The 18,656-nt window shown below is 40.1% G+C and overlaps 1 protein-coding gene across 4 annotated transcripts in view; it reads left to right on the top strand.

Moving 5' to 3' along the window:
* Window positions 1–17,535, top strand: part of reep3b (receptor accessory protein 3b) — a 42,564-nt gene extending 25,029 nt beyond the window's left edge. For 2 of the 4 annotated variants that reach the window (XM_044338484.1, XM_044338486.1), the window contains exons 3-8: window positions 274–350; window positions 811–931; window positions 1,079–1,192; window positions 9,674–9,839; window positions 13,785–13,918; window positions 14,111–15,443. In XM_044338484.1, coding sequence (XP_044194419.1) covers window positions 274–350; window positions 811–931; window positions 1,079–1,192; window positions 9,674–9,839; window positions 13,785–13,918; window positions 14,111–14,182 — 684 coding nt within the window. In that variant the 3' untranslated portion in view covers window positions 14,183–15,443. Of the gene's footprint in view, window positions 1–273; window positions 351–810; window positions 932–1,078; window positions 1,193–9,673; window positions 9,840–13,784; window positions 13,919–14,110; window positions 15,444–16,047 lie in introns of those variants that run through there. The other 2 variants (XR_006399559.1, XM_044338485.1) reach the window with 2 other exon arrangements.
* The last annotated feature ends 1,121 nt before the right edge of the window (window positions 17,536–18,656 follow it).

An 18,656-nucleotide genomic window follows, 5' to 3' on the forward strand; every position in this document is an offset into this window, starting at 1 on the left:
ACAGTAGAGTTATGAGAGGAAGTGAGGGCACAGAGAGACGGACATGTAACAAAAGTACCCAGACGTTACAAGTCATGGTCTCTGCTTTACACCCCCTCTGTCCCCCGGAGCATCTCATATTGCTGTATTTTAAACAAGAAATCACATTGTTCACTTATGTTCTCTCTCTCTCTGCTTGTGTGTGTGTGTGTGTGTGTGTGTGTGTGTGTGTGTGTGTGTGTGTGTGTGTGTGTGTGTGTGTGTGTGTGTGTGTGTGTGTGTGTGTGTGTGTAGGTCCGATGGATGATGTACTGGATCGTGTTTGCCCTCTACACCGTGGTGGAGACCATCACTGACCTCACACTGGCATGGTGAGTTAACACACAAATACAGACACACGTGTGGTGATATCTCAGCAAGCACATACACAAATACACACGCCATTCTCTCATTATATACACCTGCTAAACAGGGCTGGGAGATACAGTATCACCTGGAATCAATACCACAATCAACCTTCTATTTACCTATGATTAATGAGACATACACCCATGCACTAAATTCTCTACGCCCCACTCGAGCTCTTATCAATTCTTTGTACTTCATTCTTTGTAAACATAAATTCATGGATCGTGACTCTTGAGTTACAGTTATTGACTGGCATCTGTATTCTTATGTGCACCCCACCCCCACCTGCACTTCTTGAACATTTCACAACATTTACAATTTCTTTAGAATGGCCTCATAGTAATGACAGCTAAAGGATTATGCTGGAACACAGAGTTAATATCAGCCCTCATTAATGTTCCATATGTGTGTGTTCATGTCCAGGTTTCCTCTGTATTACGAGCTGAAGATAGCCTTTGTGATCTGGCTGCTGTCCCCTTACACCAGAGGAGCGAGTCTGATTTACAGGAAGTGTCTGCACCCGCTGCTGTCCTCCAGAGAGAGGGTAAGATCACCCGTCCATCCATCCATGTCTGTATACATGGCTTGTTTTGTTTTCGTGTGTGTGTGTATACCTGAAAATATTAAAGTCTCAGCTTTTCACTCGATGAAACTGTCCACTAGAAAAGTGCTATTGATTCTCTCCCTCCAGGAAATAGATGAGTATATTGTGCAGGCCAAGGAGAGAAGCTACGAGACCATGGTGAACTTCGGGAAGCAGGGGCTGAGCATCGCAGCCACCGCCGCTGTCACTGCAGCTGTCAAGGTAAGTGTTTGAAAAGTGCCACATGTATTGTTTTTCTTCATTATAACACTGTGTTATTATTAGTTTAATCAAAATGCCTTTGTGTATCAACCATAACTTCACAATAGCATTACTGTTGGTACCCTACATCTTAATCCTGTGGTATTTTCTCAAATTAAGACAAAATTTCCCGTAAACCCTGTTGCTTTCTTTTCCTTCCCCCTCTCGTCTGTGGCTTTACTGAGGAGGATGAATGTACTAGACATATTTTTTCTGTGTAGCTATGTAGAAACTGTGAAAGTTGTAACTTCCTTCACTTACATACACTAAAGCCCATTACCTGTTTTCTACAATCAAGCAATCCAGCAGATTGTCTTGCCAAATCCAACCTGTTGGCACAGAATGTACTCACTCGGCTTACTAAATCACAATTAGGAGAACGTAGACAGAATTAGTGTTATTGGGTAAACTGGTTCAGTGCCCGTTCAAAACGTGCCTGTTTGGAACGGGCCAATTGCTTATTATTTCTTGACAATAGCATATATATGTATCAATTGACAAACCTACCAATTAAAACGATAAGGAATTAATAAATTAAATGGTTTACATCCAGACAGAAACTTCACCAGTGAAAGTAAACTGAGGTTGAACCGTTGAAGCAGTTTACAGCCTTCCATTGGTTGATTTTTCTGCCAATCAAATGTGTCTGCACTCCTGTTGGCTTGTTTTACTGCCTACACCTCTGTTTCTCTCTCCTGTGTGCGCTTGTTTTTCTCTCTCAGGCAGTTTAACTGAGTGTGGTGCGTTCCTTTGTCTCGCTAAGCAAGTTAGAGCCCAGAAGCTCCACCCTGCTGTGATGTGATGGTTCATTGAACACTTGTTTATTCAAGGTTTCTTAATATTAAATGTGGCGCGTGTCCAAATTGCACCAAATGTCTGTCTCCACAGTAAATCACCTGTTGAGTGTTTGATGGTTGTTTATTTGTTCTTTAGAACATAACCACTATGAAACAATCAGAAAATAACATTATATTTCTGTCATTCGTGGCCTTTCTCTCTCTCAGAGAAAGCTTTCCAGCCTGTCTCTGTCGCTTGCTCTCCCTCTCAGTTCATTCAATCTCTTTCTCCGTTTTTCTCGTCTTTTTTAAAACGAGTCGGAAACCCACGACAAAGCCTAACTTTTAACGTTATCAAACGAAGAGAGATGTCGTCCCCTTGACTCTCTCATGGCAGGATTGTACAGCTGCATGAATTTGGTCCAAATTGGACCAAATTTGATGCTGCACTCCCTTGGGTCCACAGCCATACACCCGCCAAGTGTGGAGTTGATTGGATGAACGGTTCAAGAGCTACATGAAGGACATACATACATACATACATGCATACATACAGAGATTCCTTCCCTTAGTGGAGGGACGAATGCAGGAGAGTTGCAATCCTGGAATACTATGCTGATGCAAATGTATTCTCTGTGTCTCTCTCTAAAGTATCTTGTTGTCCCTCAGCTACCACTTACTGCAGAGTCAGTATAAATGAAATGTGTGTGTGAACTGGTTTCATCAGCATTGCGTGAATTCCTGAGGGTATCAGATAATCCCCGCTGATCTCCTGTCTAAGGCTTCACTGCACTGAGGTAATCCCAGGCAGCGGAAATCTACTACTAAATAGAGAGTCAGGTTATTGGATCCACATTCACAGCAGAAACCATAGCATGCATGTAATGATTTAGTGTGATACCTGATCCTGGGTTCATGAGTCACTGTTCAACAAAATCACAATGTTGCTGCAGAACATGTGGGTTCTGAGCTCCAGACACTGATCAGAAGAAGAGAAGAACACTTGTAAATGTTTGTACAGTATTAGTTCCAGGCTTTCACAACTCATACTATGTTGGCTGAGAGACTTTTACCTTTCTGCACTTCATCTTGTGATTTATGTTCCGTTTTGCTGCAAAACCTTCCTACTTATGATGATAAAATGGCAAAGTTGGATAAAACTTAATTCCCCAAATTATTAACATAGATATCCCAGTGTCTCTATTAGGGTCATGAGTGACAGAAAAAAAGGAATTTGCCAAGTTAAAAACACTCCAAAACAAATAGATTAATAAGACCAGTGAAGAAGTTAGAATTCACTCATTTGTTGGAACAAGACAAGAGAATAAGACTGTACTGTCCTGTCAGAGTAAAATTGTATTCTACAATTGAGTATGTTTACATGCACTCTAGTATCCCAGGTTTGAGTCTCATCCTGGTTTTGAATATATGTGGGACATGATTTTTACAGGCAAAAAAGGATGTGCTCACAAAATCCCATGTATGCAACTGGTTGGTAAACAAAACAGACTGATAAATGCTTACTTGAAATGGCTTGTCACAAATGAATCCAAATGTTAAAGATTGTGTACTGTCTCTGCCAACTACATTCAGGTTTCTCAAGAAACTATTTTCCTTTTCCAGAAAAATAATAAAAAGCCAACAAAATTGATGAACCCTCTAATAAAAACAGGAAAAGGAATGACTTAACCCTTAAATACTGTTTGGGTCAAATTTGACCCATTTTGAAATTTGAAAGCAATAAAAAACAAATAACGTTTTTAAGCCTGAAATTTTAGAACATTTCTTAAGTGGCCATGAATATGCAGAAATGGAAATATGTTAAAATTACAGGACAGTGAGGACTGAGTTCAAGGGGGACCTTGACACTGTCATGAGAAGTGCCCCTGTCCCACCATATGTGTTAACATTTGAGGCTCCTGTAGACCTTTGAGGTGTTAAGGGGGAATCTTGAAACAGTGAAAGAGTAAAACTGTGCATAGGCAACATCATGGTGTACATACAGTAGGGACATAGGGTAACAGGGTGCCTTGACACTTTTCATAGCATCTGCACATGCAAACAAGCCTATACCAATGTAACAAATCAAACCCATCAACAGTCTCACACTTTATTGCCACAAGGTTTGAAATTTGCAAACCAGTTTGCTGTTTTGTTTTATGATTAATACACTCAATACAGAATTGATTGTGTACAGTTGACAGAAAAAGAGGGCGTGTGGTTTGCAAGCAGGGTTGATTGATGGTTTTAATGGTTATAATGAAACCTACCATTCAAAAATAGGGTTGCATCATTTTCTTTCAATAAAATTTATAGATATAATTATAGCTGTCTTTTTTTAAAGATATCATGATGTAATCTAGTGTGGCTGTGAATGTATTTTCTCTATAAACAAAAATGTCAAACCTAAAGAAAACACCTTGCTCTCTGAAACATTAATAAAGGATTAACCACCCACCAAGATCTATAGATGTAAAATACCTTTGTGGTTCAACATTTTGTAAAGGGTCAAAAATGACCCGCTCCATACTGTGAAGGGTCAGAATATGAACAGTAAGGGTTAACAGGGTAAATGTCAAGACAAAGGAGATGCAGATAGACCAATCAATACCAAGAGTGTGACTGTGAACGTAGAAATTCTAACTTCTCTGTAGTGTGTGTGTGTGTGTCCTTGTAGTGACACTAGTCTGGGACTTGTAAAACCCTCCTGTCTCTGCTTACATGAAACATGCTATTAATCACTGCTTCAAAGCTACGCCTCTCTCACTCTCACACATTCCAGTCTTGTGCTTTCTCTCTTTCTTCTTCTCACTCTCTCTTTTTATTTGTCCTCTCTTGGCCGGAAAACTCCCTTTCTTCTCTCTCGTCTCTTATTTCTCATATTCCTTATATTTCCATTGCCTCTCCTTGTCTTTACTCTTTCTCTATCCTCTCCTCTCCCTCCGTGGTTTATCATCACAGTGCTATTTCAAATGCTTTCAAAGCTTTTCATGTTTCTAGTTGGAATGATTAACCCTGGCTAGTATATAAAACCAGCTGCGTTGTACATAAAATCCACCTGTCTGAACCTGCCAGTCTGACTGGACCAAAGCAGCTCAGAGAGCACTTCTGAGAAAGATTTCTGCAGAAACTGCGGCCATGGTTTGGTTTACAAATGCTTCTCGGTATTTAGACCCATGCACATCAATAAACATGCATATTAATGTGAATGTAGCCTGCAGCTGAATCTGTAAAGCATCTACAGATTTAAAGAAGCAGACTGCTCTTTGAAAACTTGGCCGTGCTGCTCATTCTGTTTTACAGCTTTCTTCAGTTGTTGTTCTGCTCCCTGGTCTGTGAGCTATAACTCAACTCTGCTCATGCCCACATGACACACCTCAACAGTGCCCAGTGTGCAATGTTCCTTTCTGTTTGATCTGACCTGCAGATGTTCTAACACAGGAACATGTTGCTCTCCTTGTACTGATGTGTATGCTAGTGCTATTTGTAGTTTTGGTTTTCTGGCTTTCTGATAATCTGATGTCTTAACTGTCATGTAAACAAGAAAGCTGGTTTGTGTAATGGGAGTTGGAGCATAGAGAAACTTGATTTCCCCCGCTAGATTCCTCCTGGAGAATGCTGATTTCTTGGCCATTAGCTCCAATTGGCATGTGCATCTAAATAAGTCAGTTTAACCCTTTCATGCATAGTGGTCACTACAGTGGACAGCTATTTCAAAGCCGCTTTTTTATATATGCATGAGTTTTAATAGTATAGTTGCACATCAGCCAACACAGTGGACTCTAGTGTGTCATCCCATACACTGCCATCCATCGGCCAGCCTTTGTAAGTGCAATACAAATTTCTCAAAACCGTAGACTGTAAAAGCTCAAAACCAAGATGGCCGCCTGCCGGCCGGAAATGCTCATCAGCTCAGGAATATCTTGCCAATCCCTCTATAGTAATAGACCCTTGCAGGTAAATAACATTTTGTAACATCAAGTCACAACTAAGGAGTGACACAATTGTTAAAATTTCCAAGTATTGATTTTATGTTGGGAGAAAATGACGATTAATCATCTGTCCACTAAGTTGGACAAACTCCTTGAAAAATGCATGTTTAAAAAAAAAAAAGTTCAGATATTTTTTTTCATGCCTAAAGAGGAATAAAAACACTTAGGAAAAAAATCCTGACTGAAGTTATCATAATTCATGCATGAAAGGGTTAAATCAGCCATGGATCCATGATAAGGTCAGGGGTAGGGAGGCAATCTGATAAGTGACCTGCTGAATTTCTACACAGATTTGACTGTAACCAGGTTACTACAGGGCATGAAAACATGTCCTCTGGTTACCTGCCTTACTGATGTCTCTGAGTAACCTCAGGTCTTGTGTGCATGTTAATCTACTGAGTCAGTTGGACTTCTCTGTGACAAAAAGTAGCATGGGTTTACAGTGACTTCTGCATTTTACAATAAAACGTTAAAGGTGCACTATGTAAGATTTATATAGCATAAAGCTCACTGTTTACAGTGAATCTGTGTTGTCAAGATATCAAAATGTGCTGTCTGTTCTTTCTGTTGATGTGCTGCCCCATAATTGTTTTGTGCAGGTGGTCAAATCTTGCGTGGTGCATCTTTTTAAAGTAACACTGGCTACTTTTGAGATGAATGAATGAGATGTTTCCTTTCTAATCTAGTCTCTCCATGTCTCAACCATCCATCCATCTCTTGGTTTTTAATTCCACTGGTTTCCAAGATACATACATAGCATGATAATACAAGCAAGGAATTATTCCTAGAGTCCTGATGGTGCATTCAAGATAACACGGACATCCACTATTTGAAAATCAGCTGTTAAAAAACAAAAACAAATTCACCTAATCATTTTAATACATCCATTTTTGCTCATAGACACTTTTCACCAAACGTGTTATTTACCACCTCAGTGTTAGAAGAGACAGTTGCTATGTGCAAAACACAAGAGTGAACAAAACATTCACACCCACACCAGGAAGACCACACCCTCAAGACTTTACAGTTCATGGGCGTCTGTGTGTCGATGGTATATTTCCCTTGTGCCTGCATAGAAGACAGAGACAACACTATACTGGCTTATCAGTGTATGAAGTCAGTTCAACACTATTAAACAAGCAGCCATGGTGTGCTTTGACAAATCAACAGAAGTAATGGAAAATATTTGGGACTTGTAGTTGACTGACTCCCATGCTAAACTGTTTACTGTGGTATGAAAACATCCTACTGCTTACTCTTTTGGCTTTTGCTATGTTTTCCTCTTACAGTGTCATCGGTACATTGATAATAACATAATTGATAATAACATCTTTTCTAGCCCAGTACTGCATGTAAAAGTGTAATTATACAGTCAGAAATATTCTGTTAATTAGTTTATTCATAGTGATGAGTGATGAGTTCTGAATTACACACATGAACAGTGTGATTGTAGTGTTGAACTCAGAACAGGTGCAGCCTTCATGCACCTTAGTGCTCCTCCCACCTCGGTGCATGTCCTCACTGCAGCGGGTCATTCTCCTGCAGCTACACACTCACTGACCACATATTGGCTTTTCCTAATCATTAGCCTCAGGTCCCTGGACGGCCAGTGTAATGGACTTTTCTAAATTCAAGTTAATGTTGTCAATCCCCCAGTGTTGTGTGCTCGTTGTTTCTCTCCTTGGGGCTTGTAATACACTGAACACTGTACAGCAAGGCCTCTGGGAAAATACCTGCACACATAGAATAACATGCTCCTGCAAACACTTGATTGATTGTAGAGCTGCAACAATTAGTAGATTAGTAGATTAGTTGCTAACTATTCAATTAATTGCCAACTATTTTGATAATTGATTAATTGCTTTGAGTCTTTTTTTTTCTTTTTTTTTTTTTTAAAGAAAAAAATGAATATATTCTGCTTTCTTTAGTCTTCTATGACAGTAAACTCAGTATCTTTGGTTTTTGGACTGTTGGTCAGGACAAAACACATTTTTTTTTGCCATTTTACTGACCAAGCAGCTAATCAATTAATTGAAAAAATAATCATGAGACTAACTGATAATGTTGCAGCCCTAGCAAAGTGTGTCTACAGTTAGTTCACACTGTCTTTGTATGAAATTGACTGTAGCTTATCTAAATGCATGCTTCTGTTTCTACACAGCTTGGAAGATGTAAGATATCTTCTTCTAATATGATATGACCTGTTGACTGTATATTGAACACTTGTGGGAACATGCATCACTACTGCTGCACTTGCTCTGCTTTAAGTGTCTAACTGCTGTGCACGCTGATTTTTATAAAACCACATCGTTTGGTTTCTAATTCCATTTTTTTTTTTTACATTGGGGTTACAAGGTAATGTTGTGTGGATCTGCCCTGACTTGCTTCCTAGCTTAACCCTCTTGTGACTTTGTTTCTCTTTGTCTCTCTGTACTGACATCCCTCTTTCTGTAGGGTTTCTGTGCTTCAGCAGGCTGCTCTGGGAGGTAAAAACCAGTCAGTGTAAGCAGCATGGACAGAATGTTTCCCTGTCATTTCATACCAGCATTATTCTCCCATGTCTACATGCTCCCCATCCTTTCTGTTCTTTTTACCAGACCAGGTAGCTTACTGTAGTAATAAAGTATCAAATACATTGAACTCATTGAAGTATTTATAACCTCATTTTCCTTCATTTATATCCTTAATGTTTTGGAGATTTTTTTTGTACCTGTGTTTAAAGCTTTCATTTCATAATAACACTTGACTCCATCAGAAATGTCTCCAGTCAGTTTTTTTCTTAAGTTTCTGTTGCTGTTGGTCATTTTGTTTACTCTTTTAGTGCTGTTGTCTCCATCACTGTAGAATTCAGGTTTCACATATGATATTCCTAAAGATCATAGCATGTTGTGTTCATAAGTATACAGTATGTTCACCCTTTTATTTATACTGTGCACATATTTGAGTCAACATATAGTGTTAAGGATGGCTAACTGAGTCTCAAGTTATTAGTAGTGGAAGTGAACAGATACTGATCAGTATAGCAGGTCTTTACAGCAGGTTGACACCCAGATTGTGGGTTTTATGAGTACACAGGTTGATGGAAACACACTTAGTGTTAGAGAAATGTCTGAATTGAATTCCATCAGAGTAATGCAAAGACAACAACAGTAAAAGGTTAAGTTAGTCAGACAGATTCAGATATCAGTTCTCTCACTGCTCAGTTTTCACATTCAGCTCTAAAGCTACTTCCAGCGTGGGTCGCAAGCTGCAACCAATCAATGATGTGTGAGACGTGCATAGAATGTCTATCAGGACGGGTCCTCAAGTCAAGCAAAATCCGTCTGTGTGACATTTAACAGATGAGTGATAGTAAGCTGTTGTCCAAAATAGTAGATAACCATATTCTCATGATTATTTGCCTTTTATAGAAACAATAAACACATATATTTAGATGTTTTTTTTTTTTTGATAAATCAGCTGAAAGCCTCCAGATATTCAGAGGGAACAGCAGGCTCTCCGCTGGTTGGAAAGTAGTTTGAACAGCCTGTTGACTCTCACTCACTTCATCAGTGTGTTGGATTGTGTCCTGTTGATCCCTGAGAGATCTGAAGTGCTGTTTGCTGCTGATGCAATATTGACTTGTGTGTGTGTGTGTGTGTGTGTGTGTGTGTGTGTGTGTGTGTGTGTCACAGGGTCAGGGTGCCATCACAGAGAAGCTTCGTAGCCTGAGTATGCATGACCTCACACAGATAAGCCAACAGGACGAAAGAGGAGGAAACCAGCTCTACCAGTACAGCTCCCATTCAGCCAACCCAGCCATCAGGAGATCCCAGAGCACTGACGCTGCTGACGGAGCAGGTACACACACACACACACGCACACACAAATAAAACAAAAAAATGACAAAAGATCTGAATGAGGGTCTGGTGTCTTTGGTCAGGTCTTAATCTTTATCAAGGAGGAAGTGTGTATGTGTGGATGTGAGGGTTAAAGCTAAGAAATATAACCAGGTGCAAACCCCAAGCATGGCTCGAAGGTTATCAATAAAATTTTACATTTCATCCGAAATTTCACAGCGAGCCAAAAGGGAAAACGTAGCGGTGAGAAGTCTGGCGGCAGCATTTCTGAAGAATTTTAATTGGCAGGCTCATTATTGGAGGTCCCATCCGTGATTCAAACTTATAAGACATACATTTACATACGTTTAACATTCAGAAAGTCTTGCATGATTCTGCTTTCAGATTCAGCCACAGATGTTCTGCTAAAACCCCACTGCCTCCACTCAATGTAAACAAATTCAAATTACATACAGTAGATAGAAAAAAAAGATTCAGCCACAGATTTAAAGAAGTATAGAATTTCTAACTGTAGGAATAGCACAGTTTTCCCTCACATTGCAGAGACACAGGGTTCAGTTCCCAGAAGCAATACCGCCGGCTACTAGACTATAATCAGCCTTTTAGCAGGAGGAAAGCTGGCCGGGGTTCTCGTCCTTGTCGCTGCACTAGAGATGTACTAATCGCTGGAGCTGCCTGGCGGGTCAGTCTGCTGTGTGTTCCGTCCTTCTGGTGAAGCTCATCACCGTCGATGATGAGGTCACAATATGCAGACATGAATGTTCTTCTCGGGAGAGTACGGACTGTACCACAGCCTGATTGGAACTGATCTCAGGTGGAAAAACGACTGCAAATTTCCACATTTTTAGGCAAAGCTACCCCAATACTCAGGACTGAAACTGTGGAATCACTTATCTCACCAGGGGAGGAGACCCACAGATAGGTCAGCGATATGATAGATATGACAATATCACAGAGAAAACACTGCCATATCAACTTATCATTTTGGTCTTTATGTTTCTTTGTTGTTGTACATGTCTTTCTACTCGCTCGCTGAGATGTGCAGGTTGGCTGGCATTTCAATGAAAGCACTTTGCAGCTGTGTGTGAGATGACTTCCCAGCAGACAGAGGGGATGAGGTTGAGTGGGATGCTGGTGGAATGTCAAACACACACACTCTCTCTCTCTCTCTCTCTCTCTCCGTTCCGTCTGTCTATACGTCTCTCACACGCAGCCGGTTAGTGAGCCATGGGGAGGGAGGGAGGGAGGAGAGGACAGAGATGAATGTATAGGAGGAAAGAAAGTGAAGATGTATGGGATGGATGGAGAAGGAGTGAATTGGATGAAGAGGTGGATGGAGGGAAGGAAGGCTGGTAGACAACATTAGCATACTGAGAGAGAGGAAAGACTGTATTATGTATTCAGCTCAGCCAGACTGCAGAGAGACACAGAGAGAGCACAGGAGGAGAGATGTTTTCACCCTTTATGGTTCTCCCTGCTATGGAGGCTTTTCAGGTGACATCACACAGCCTCTGGTGGCCATGTTGGATGTCCTTTTTTTTTTTCTTGATTGTTGTGTTAAACACATGATTGTGCAGAGCCAAACCAACAATGAATTGATCTACTGTCAAGTATTGTGTGTGTGTGTGTCCAAACAAACTGACACATCTTATTCCTCTGTGCCATAGCTTCATTGTTGTCCAAAAACACATTGGAACACATCAGTGAGTCACACTGTTGCACTGGGTGACATGTTCCTTCATAACCATCAACACACACACACACACACACACACACCGTCCCGCTGCCAGAAATGCTCAGTAGAACACCAAATGTGGATTCATCCACTGCTGAAAATAGTCCCCCAATAAAAGCATTATTTCCTATCGCCAAAAACGACAGTGCCCAGCTGTTTTGGGAAATGACTCCTTTTAAAAATGAAACCATATATTTGTGAGCTGTTTTTAAAGATTTAAGTCTTCAGATGGAACCAATGGGCTTAAACCTGAGAGCCACAGGCAGGGTAGTGAAGTCAGACAGTATTGAGAGATTGGTGGTTTTGGTTTTTGCATGGGGGTTTGTTGACAGTTTAAATAAATAGAATAATGCCAGCCTTACTCTACAACAGAGTCAAACACATACTGTCATTCCATAGTTAATACATGACAGTGCTTTGTGTGTGTTTGGACTTATTAGCTAGTTGAATATTTTAAAGCTGGAGCTGCACTAATGAGACCTTCAACTGATGATTTGTTTTTGTGCTGCGTCATAAACTCCGCTCACAGTTCTGTCTTACACAGGCTGCGTAGTGAAAGCAGCGAGTTAGCAGATCTGCAACAGTTCAATCGGTTTCACACAGGATGTGTTCATGCACAGCACTGGCGTGTGGTCATCTGCTTTTTTGGCAGCAACACAATCACAGTAGTTACGCGTATATAAAAGGGAAGAAAATGGATTTGAAGAAGAAAGTCTTGGTCGTGGTTACGCAAATAAAGTGTGAGTAAAGCGCGAGCCTGTGTTAAGAAATCTAGTAGTGTATCTGTTTCATCAGACACGCATGAGATGAATGACTGTAGACAGGCTGTTGCACATGCTGCACTCATCCTGTTTCCAGCCACTGAAACTCAGCCCACACAGATAGAATCAATGTCCTGGGGATACACAAATAATGTTTCACTAACTTTGTCATTTAATATATTTTCAACCAGATCATGTTATTAACAGCGTCTAATGGATCACAGACTGAGCATTAACAACTCTATTCCCAGAGCTCAAAGTCATTTTGTCTGACCAACATAAATCCAAATTTTATTCTTATTTTTTTTACTATTTTATCAAAATGTTTTTATCTTCTGCAACCGAGCTGTATTCCATGGTTTGAGGCAACATAAGAGGAGAGCAGATTCAGAGGGATCTCAGCGGGTTCGGAGATGCTTTTGGCTGAGCTAGACGCAGCGTTGACTGATAAAGCCCACAGCTCTCTACATGACAGGAAATTGGAGCGTTTTACCACAGAATAGACTGGTAATGGCTGGAATGACTGGAATGACTTGATTTGTTCTCCACAGCCCAGACAGAAAATGTTTATAAAAAAAAAAAAACCTGGAACAGAAAGGCAACACGTTCTTCCTTTGCAAATAACTTTTTCATTTGAGGAGTGAGGAGCAGGAGATGAGTGTGCTGCTCAGACTCAGCACTCTGCACTCTACAGTCATGAGTCTGCAGCAGGCTGGAGACACTCAACAGGGTTCTAGACAACTACCAAAGCAGACTGCAGTACTTTTAATTGCAGTGCTGAACACTGTTTCAGTCTTTCATCGCTGCTAGTTCTGGAATCTTTTATTGTCTTTTTTTGCAATAACAGCTGATTACCATCCAACCATCTTGTGTTGGAATTTGAAACCTCGTGTGAAACTGGCCTCTGTCTCATCCCACCCTGTTTCCTCTGGGAGTGGAAAGGTGGTGAGTTGCTTCCAGCTCTGGAGAGTGGGAGGTTTTCTCTTATAGACTCCAGATGTGACCGAAACAACAGCAGAAAGAACTAGAGCTAGAGCAGACAGAAAACACATCGCTGTTTGGATACGAACAGGACTGAAACACTAACGGGACACTAATACAGACATTTTCATACTGTGTGTATATATATAACAATATAAATTTAATCATGTTATCTCTAAAAAAATGTGCCATGTTGGTGATCATTAACATGAAGAGAATGTGATGCTGATAAATGTGTCTGAGATGAGTGTCTTCTAGAAATACACTAACTGCTGTGTTTCTATGAGAAGAGACAAAGACAGTGAGGCAGCAGTAACAGCTGGTGTCTGCTGACCTCTGCTGGTCAGCTTCCTCTCACACTCTGCCACTTCAAACACTCAGCTGTCAAACACACCTCATTTGTAAGATATAAACTGTATATTGCCAAAATATAAGTCTGAGTTGATGTGTGTGTGTGTGTGTTTTTCAGAGTACTTTTATGACCAGGAGGAAAGGTCAGATGAAGAGGCTGAGCCAACCTTCTCTGAAGACGAGGCTGTTAGTCAGAAAGGACTGAGACGTTCGCAGAGTGTGAAGATCGCACGATCCAGAGTCCGCAAAGAAGTAAGTGTCCTTCACCCTTCTGTTGAAAACTATCTGTCTGTACTTATATCTGTCTATAAAAAGGAAAGAATCATAAGAATGTCATAATATCATAATAAGAAGAAAACTACACAACAGCCTGCACAGACTCAGGGTGTATAAACACATTCCTGCTACATTTTCAGTCCATTATTTTTATTATTTTGTCACCAGGTTCGCTATGGATCCTTGAAGATTAAAGGCAAGAAGAGACCAGCACTGAGCTCTGTTAACTATGGATTGTGAAAAGACTCTGCTCACACACACACACACACACACACACACAAACACACACACACACACGCCGCTGAGCTTCTGCTGATTGGTGGATGATATAGTCAGCCTGTATTCCAGCTCTTGTCAGTCTGACTTCTCACTCCGCTGAACTCTTTTATCTCTTTTTATCTCTTTTATAACGAGCTTTCTGCTGACATATTTATGACCTGATACATCCTTTTTTTTTTTTTTTTTCCCCTCTCAGAGAACTTTGATGGTTGTCTGCGAGTTGTTGCCGTACATTATGTTTGTTGCATGGACCTGTGTGTTTTATTTGTTTTTCATTAGAATTGTAGGTTTTAGGTGTGATGTTATATATGTGTAGTCTTTTAGATTTTAGATCCATCTTTTAGTTATTTCATACAAGTTTGGTGGTATGACTTTCTCATAAGGCATCCTCTATGAAGGGTTTATAAGCTGCAACTAATAAATCACCATCATTTATAGCTCAGTCATTAGAACTAATACAAGCTTCCAGGTTGTCAGAAATCCTTTTGGCTGGTGGTTATCTTCCTAATCAATGCGTTAGTTGATTAGATTTTAATTTGTCAATACCAAATATTCCCAAGTTCCAGTTGTTTTTCTTTCTCTTACGTGATGATAATTTGATAATCTGGAGGTTTCCGACTGTTGATGGAACAAAATAAGCCATATATCATATATATATATATCAATTTGAATTTCAGGAAAGTTAAAACCATTTTCAACCAAACTAAACTATTCAACAATTAATTGAGAAATAATATCCATAATTAATACAATTGTCAGTTGTGGCTTTACTTTAGATAAAGAGTCATGCAGTCATTGATATTTTATTTAGGGCACAACAGGAAAATCAGAAAACACATCATCTGACATGTTATATCATTATATAGTTGTTATGGGAGTTATGTGTCTGGTATTCCAACATTCACTCTCCCATTAGTTTGCATTAAATATACATTTTGAAAGAAGAAACAACACATTCTTTTGAACTCTTAAGCAATAAAACACACCCTTTGATGCAATAGACTCACGTGTTCTGCCGTTAGCTTACAATGGCTAATGTTAGCAAACTTTAGATAGATAGTGCTGTGTAACTGACATTACAGTTCAGTTCAATGACTCTATGTGTACTACTATTACTCTACATTTTAGCATGTTATACATATACATTTCAGTGCTTACATGTAAATGCCTCTTGTGGCCACAGTTGCCCTCAGCTCCACTGAGGTTTTTGCTGTCTTTTAGCTGTATAGACAAAGTTAGCAACTAGCTGGTGAGGAAAGCAGATTATTAGCCATGACTCCAAATGAAATGTAAATAGGCAACTGTTTGCTAACATATTCACCATAACAACTTTAGAAGGTGATGACATGTCAGTGTTGTGCTGCCCCCAAGTGGCAAAAAACCCCCAAACAAATCAATGAATACAGCTTTAAACATTAACATTTGTATGTGGCGACATAACTTGGCAACCCAAGTTGTTTTTATTAATGGCTTATAACTGACTTATGATGCATTAGTAAATGATGAATTAGCATTAGGGTCAGGCTGTCAGCTTATAAACCCTTCATAAGGAGTACCTCATGGTCATTTATACCAGTTTTGCTCCTGCTGCCTTTCAGGTGTTTTATGAAAGAGGAACTTGTTCCTATTTCAGCCTCTGACACTAGTGTGTTGGGGGTTCATTAACTTCCATATGGCTCACTATACTAATGGACACTCTTCTTACTCTGAGGGACACCTCAAGGCTCAGACACTTGCAACATTCCGGTGACCTTCAAAGAAACAGGGTGTCTTTACAAGAGCCAAGAGTTCACCAGCAGTACTAACATGAACATTTTGAACTTTAGGAGAGAGTGGAGTTGAATGAATCAGATGTGGAGCTGAGCCTGTCTGAGTGAAACACATTTGAATCAATCTAAAGAACACCAGCAGATGAACACTATCCCTGATTCCTGTCAGAGGGGGAGACTGTGAACACCGGAGAAGAGAAAGAACGGGAAGAGAAACCAAATAAATGAAACAAAATGATCCTTCCAAGTGTGTGTGTGTGGGGATTTCAGCCTTTCTGAAGGCCCAAAACCCTCTTTATTTTCCTGCTTTTTAATCATGTATTTTTATATGACTGTGTGTCCTGATCACTCCTGGTTGTAAATTTCTATCTGCATTTCTCAATATCAGTGATGATTGGCTTTTTGAATGTTATGTGTCAGTGTGTTGGATCAAAAGGAGTCTTTTTTTTTTTTATTGTAACCACCTTTTTTTTTTTGCACATACACCTCCAACGAAACCTTTTTATCAATGCTGTTGTTGCTTTTCATCTCATTTTCTAATGTACTTTGCTGTGGGAGGATGCAGCACACATGAGTGGATTATGCATCCTTGATGATGGATGCTCTAGTAAATCTAATGGTGTCATGATATGTGAAACTTTGGCTTGTTTTTGTCCTCTGGCACTGCAGTCAGTACAGTGCTCACAAGCTGTAGAAAGCTCCTACACTTTCTGTGTTGAAGATAGAGATTGTGAAGAGTCAGTTTATGTGGTTTCTCTGGTAGAAACCTTGTTATTCTAGTCTGTCAGTGAGCAAAAGTACTGACCTATTCAAGTTCTAAAAAACTAGATTCATAGAAGATATAGACAGGTGACAGATTGAAGGTCAAACCTGAAGGAATCTCTCTTCCACAATGATGCTGCCTCCATACAAAGGTCACAGAAAGGTTTAAGGACTATGAAAATGATGTGAATCATGCTATGGCCTTCACCAGATCTCAACCCGAATTGGAGCACTTTTTAAGCAGAAATCACATTTCCCGTGTCAGGGTTTGTCAATTTGTGACATCTTCCTGTCAGCGAGGATCTGCACAGATGTTCGTCTCGCATGGTTTGCACGCACTAACTGCACATGTGAACGCGTCAGCCTAACAGCCTAAGAGCGGCGATCAAGTCCACCCTGCTGCTTTTGGAGTATATCTGGCACTACAGCTCTCAGACACCATCACTCCTATGCACCCCCTCCTCCCCCTCTGAGCAACCCTTCCTTCCATCCCTCACAGATACAGTATTATACACAGTACCAGTCTTAATGTGCTTGTGGCTGACATCATTGGTTTCCCAGAGTTCCAAATAGGTGTTGAGGTGCAATAACAAGCCAAACCTCCTCATGACTTGGTGTCCATTGAATGCTTATAACTGACTAATGATACCAAAGCTTCATGTACTTACCCAGAGCTGTGTGACTGGGCTTTTTGATCTGTGTAGGGGAAATGTCTGGTGTGTTGATTACTGGATTGTAAATGCAATAAAATAAAGCTGCCTGATTACAGTCAGGACAACAAAGGTTTGTGGCGTGTTGAATCACCATTCTCTTGTGTCTCCAGTAAGTGTGTGTGAGTGTCTCAGCAGTAGACCCTCACTGTGACTCAGTCCCAGGTGCAACCTCTCATGGAATCATCACTTTTACAGCTGAGACTTTTGCACTGATGAATGTATTCAAGTCAGAAATAAGCTGCTGTTTCTGTCAAAGTAACCATGTACTGTTTTTGAATATGTGTATAATCCTGAAAAACTGCCACTACAAAGCACACGACTATAATTTACACAGATAAACATTTCGCACACTGTGTATTAACATGAGCTACACAGACATGTTTACTCCCAGCCTGCCTCTCTGCTTCACATGATTAACCTTACTGAGACTGTTGGTATGTTGAGGTAAATCCATGATGATGACAGAATTCATATTTCTCCTTTTCTAACTATTCTCTTGAGTTTTAAATTGGGAGATTTGGCGTCCTGTATAAATCCAGCAGCTCTCTGAGGCTGTAGCTACTTAGCTACAGAAAAGAGCTAAACGCTGACATCATCATCATCATCAAGTCAATTCAATTCAATTTTATTATAGCGCCAAATCATAACAGAGTTATCTCAAGGCACTTTTCACATAGAGCAGGTCTAGAACGTATTCTTTAATTTACAGAGACCCAACATTCCCCCATGAGCAGCACTTGGTGACAGTGGTGAGGAAAAACTCCCCTTTGATGGGAAGAAAACTCAAGCAGAAGGTGCCAGTTGGGTTGAGAAACAGTCAACATTAATAGTACAATATATAGTATGTAGTTTACTGTTTACCATGTCTACAGTCACCAATTACTGCTAAACACACAGGTAGAGCTGAGGCTGATTGGGCTGTCATTAGTTTTACAGGTATTTAGTGGCCTGGCTAGATGAAACATCAAGACATCATCAAAGTTATTGCAATTCATCCTATGAGAAACAAGATTGTGCAACACTAATTTCATGGCAATCTATTAAATATTTGTTTGTTGTTGAGATATTTAAACCTCAACCTCATGGTGGCGCTGGAGGAGAAGTCAGAGGATCACCAAAGACAATTAGATTCATCCTCTGGGGATCATGAATATCTGTACAGAATTTCATGGAAATCCATCCAGTAGTTTG

The sequence above is a fragment of the Thunnus albacares genome, chromosome 20, assembly GCF_914725855.1.
Source record: "Thunnus albacares chromosome 20, fThuAlb1.1, whole genome shotgun sequence".
Lineage (NCBI taxonomy): Eukaryota > Metazoa > Chordata > Actinopteri > Scombriformes > Scombridae > Thunnus > Thunnus albacares.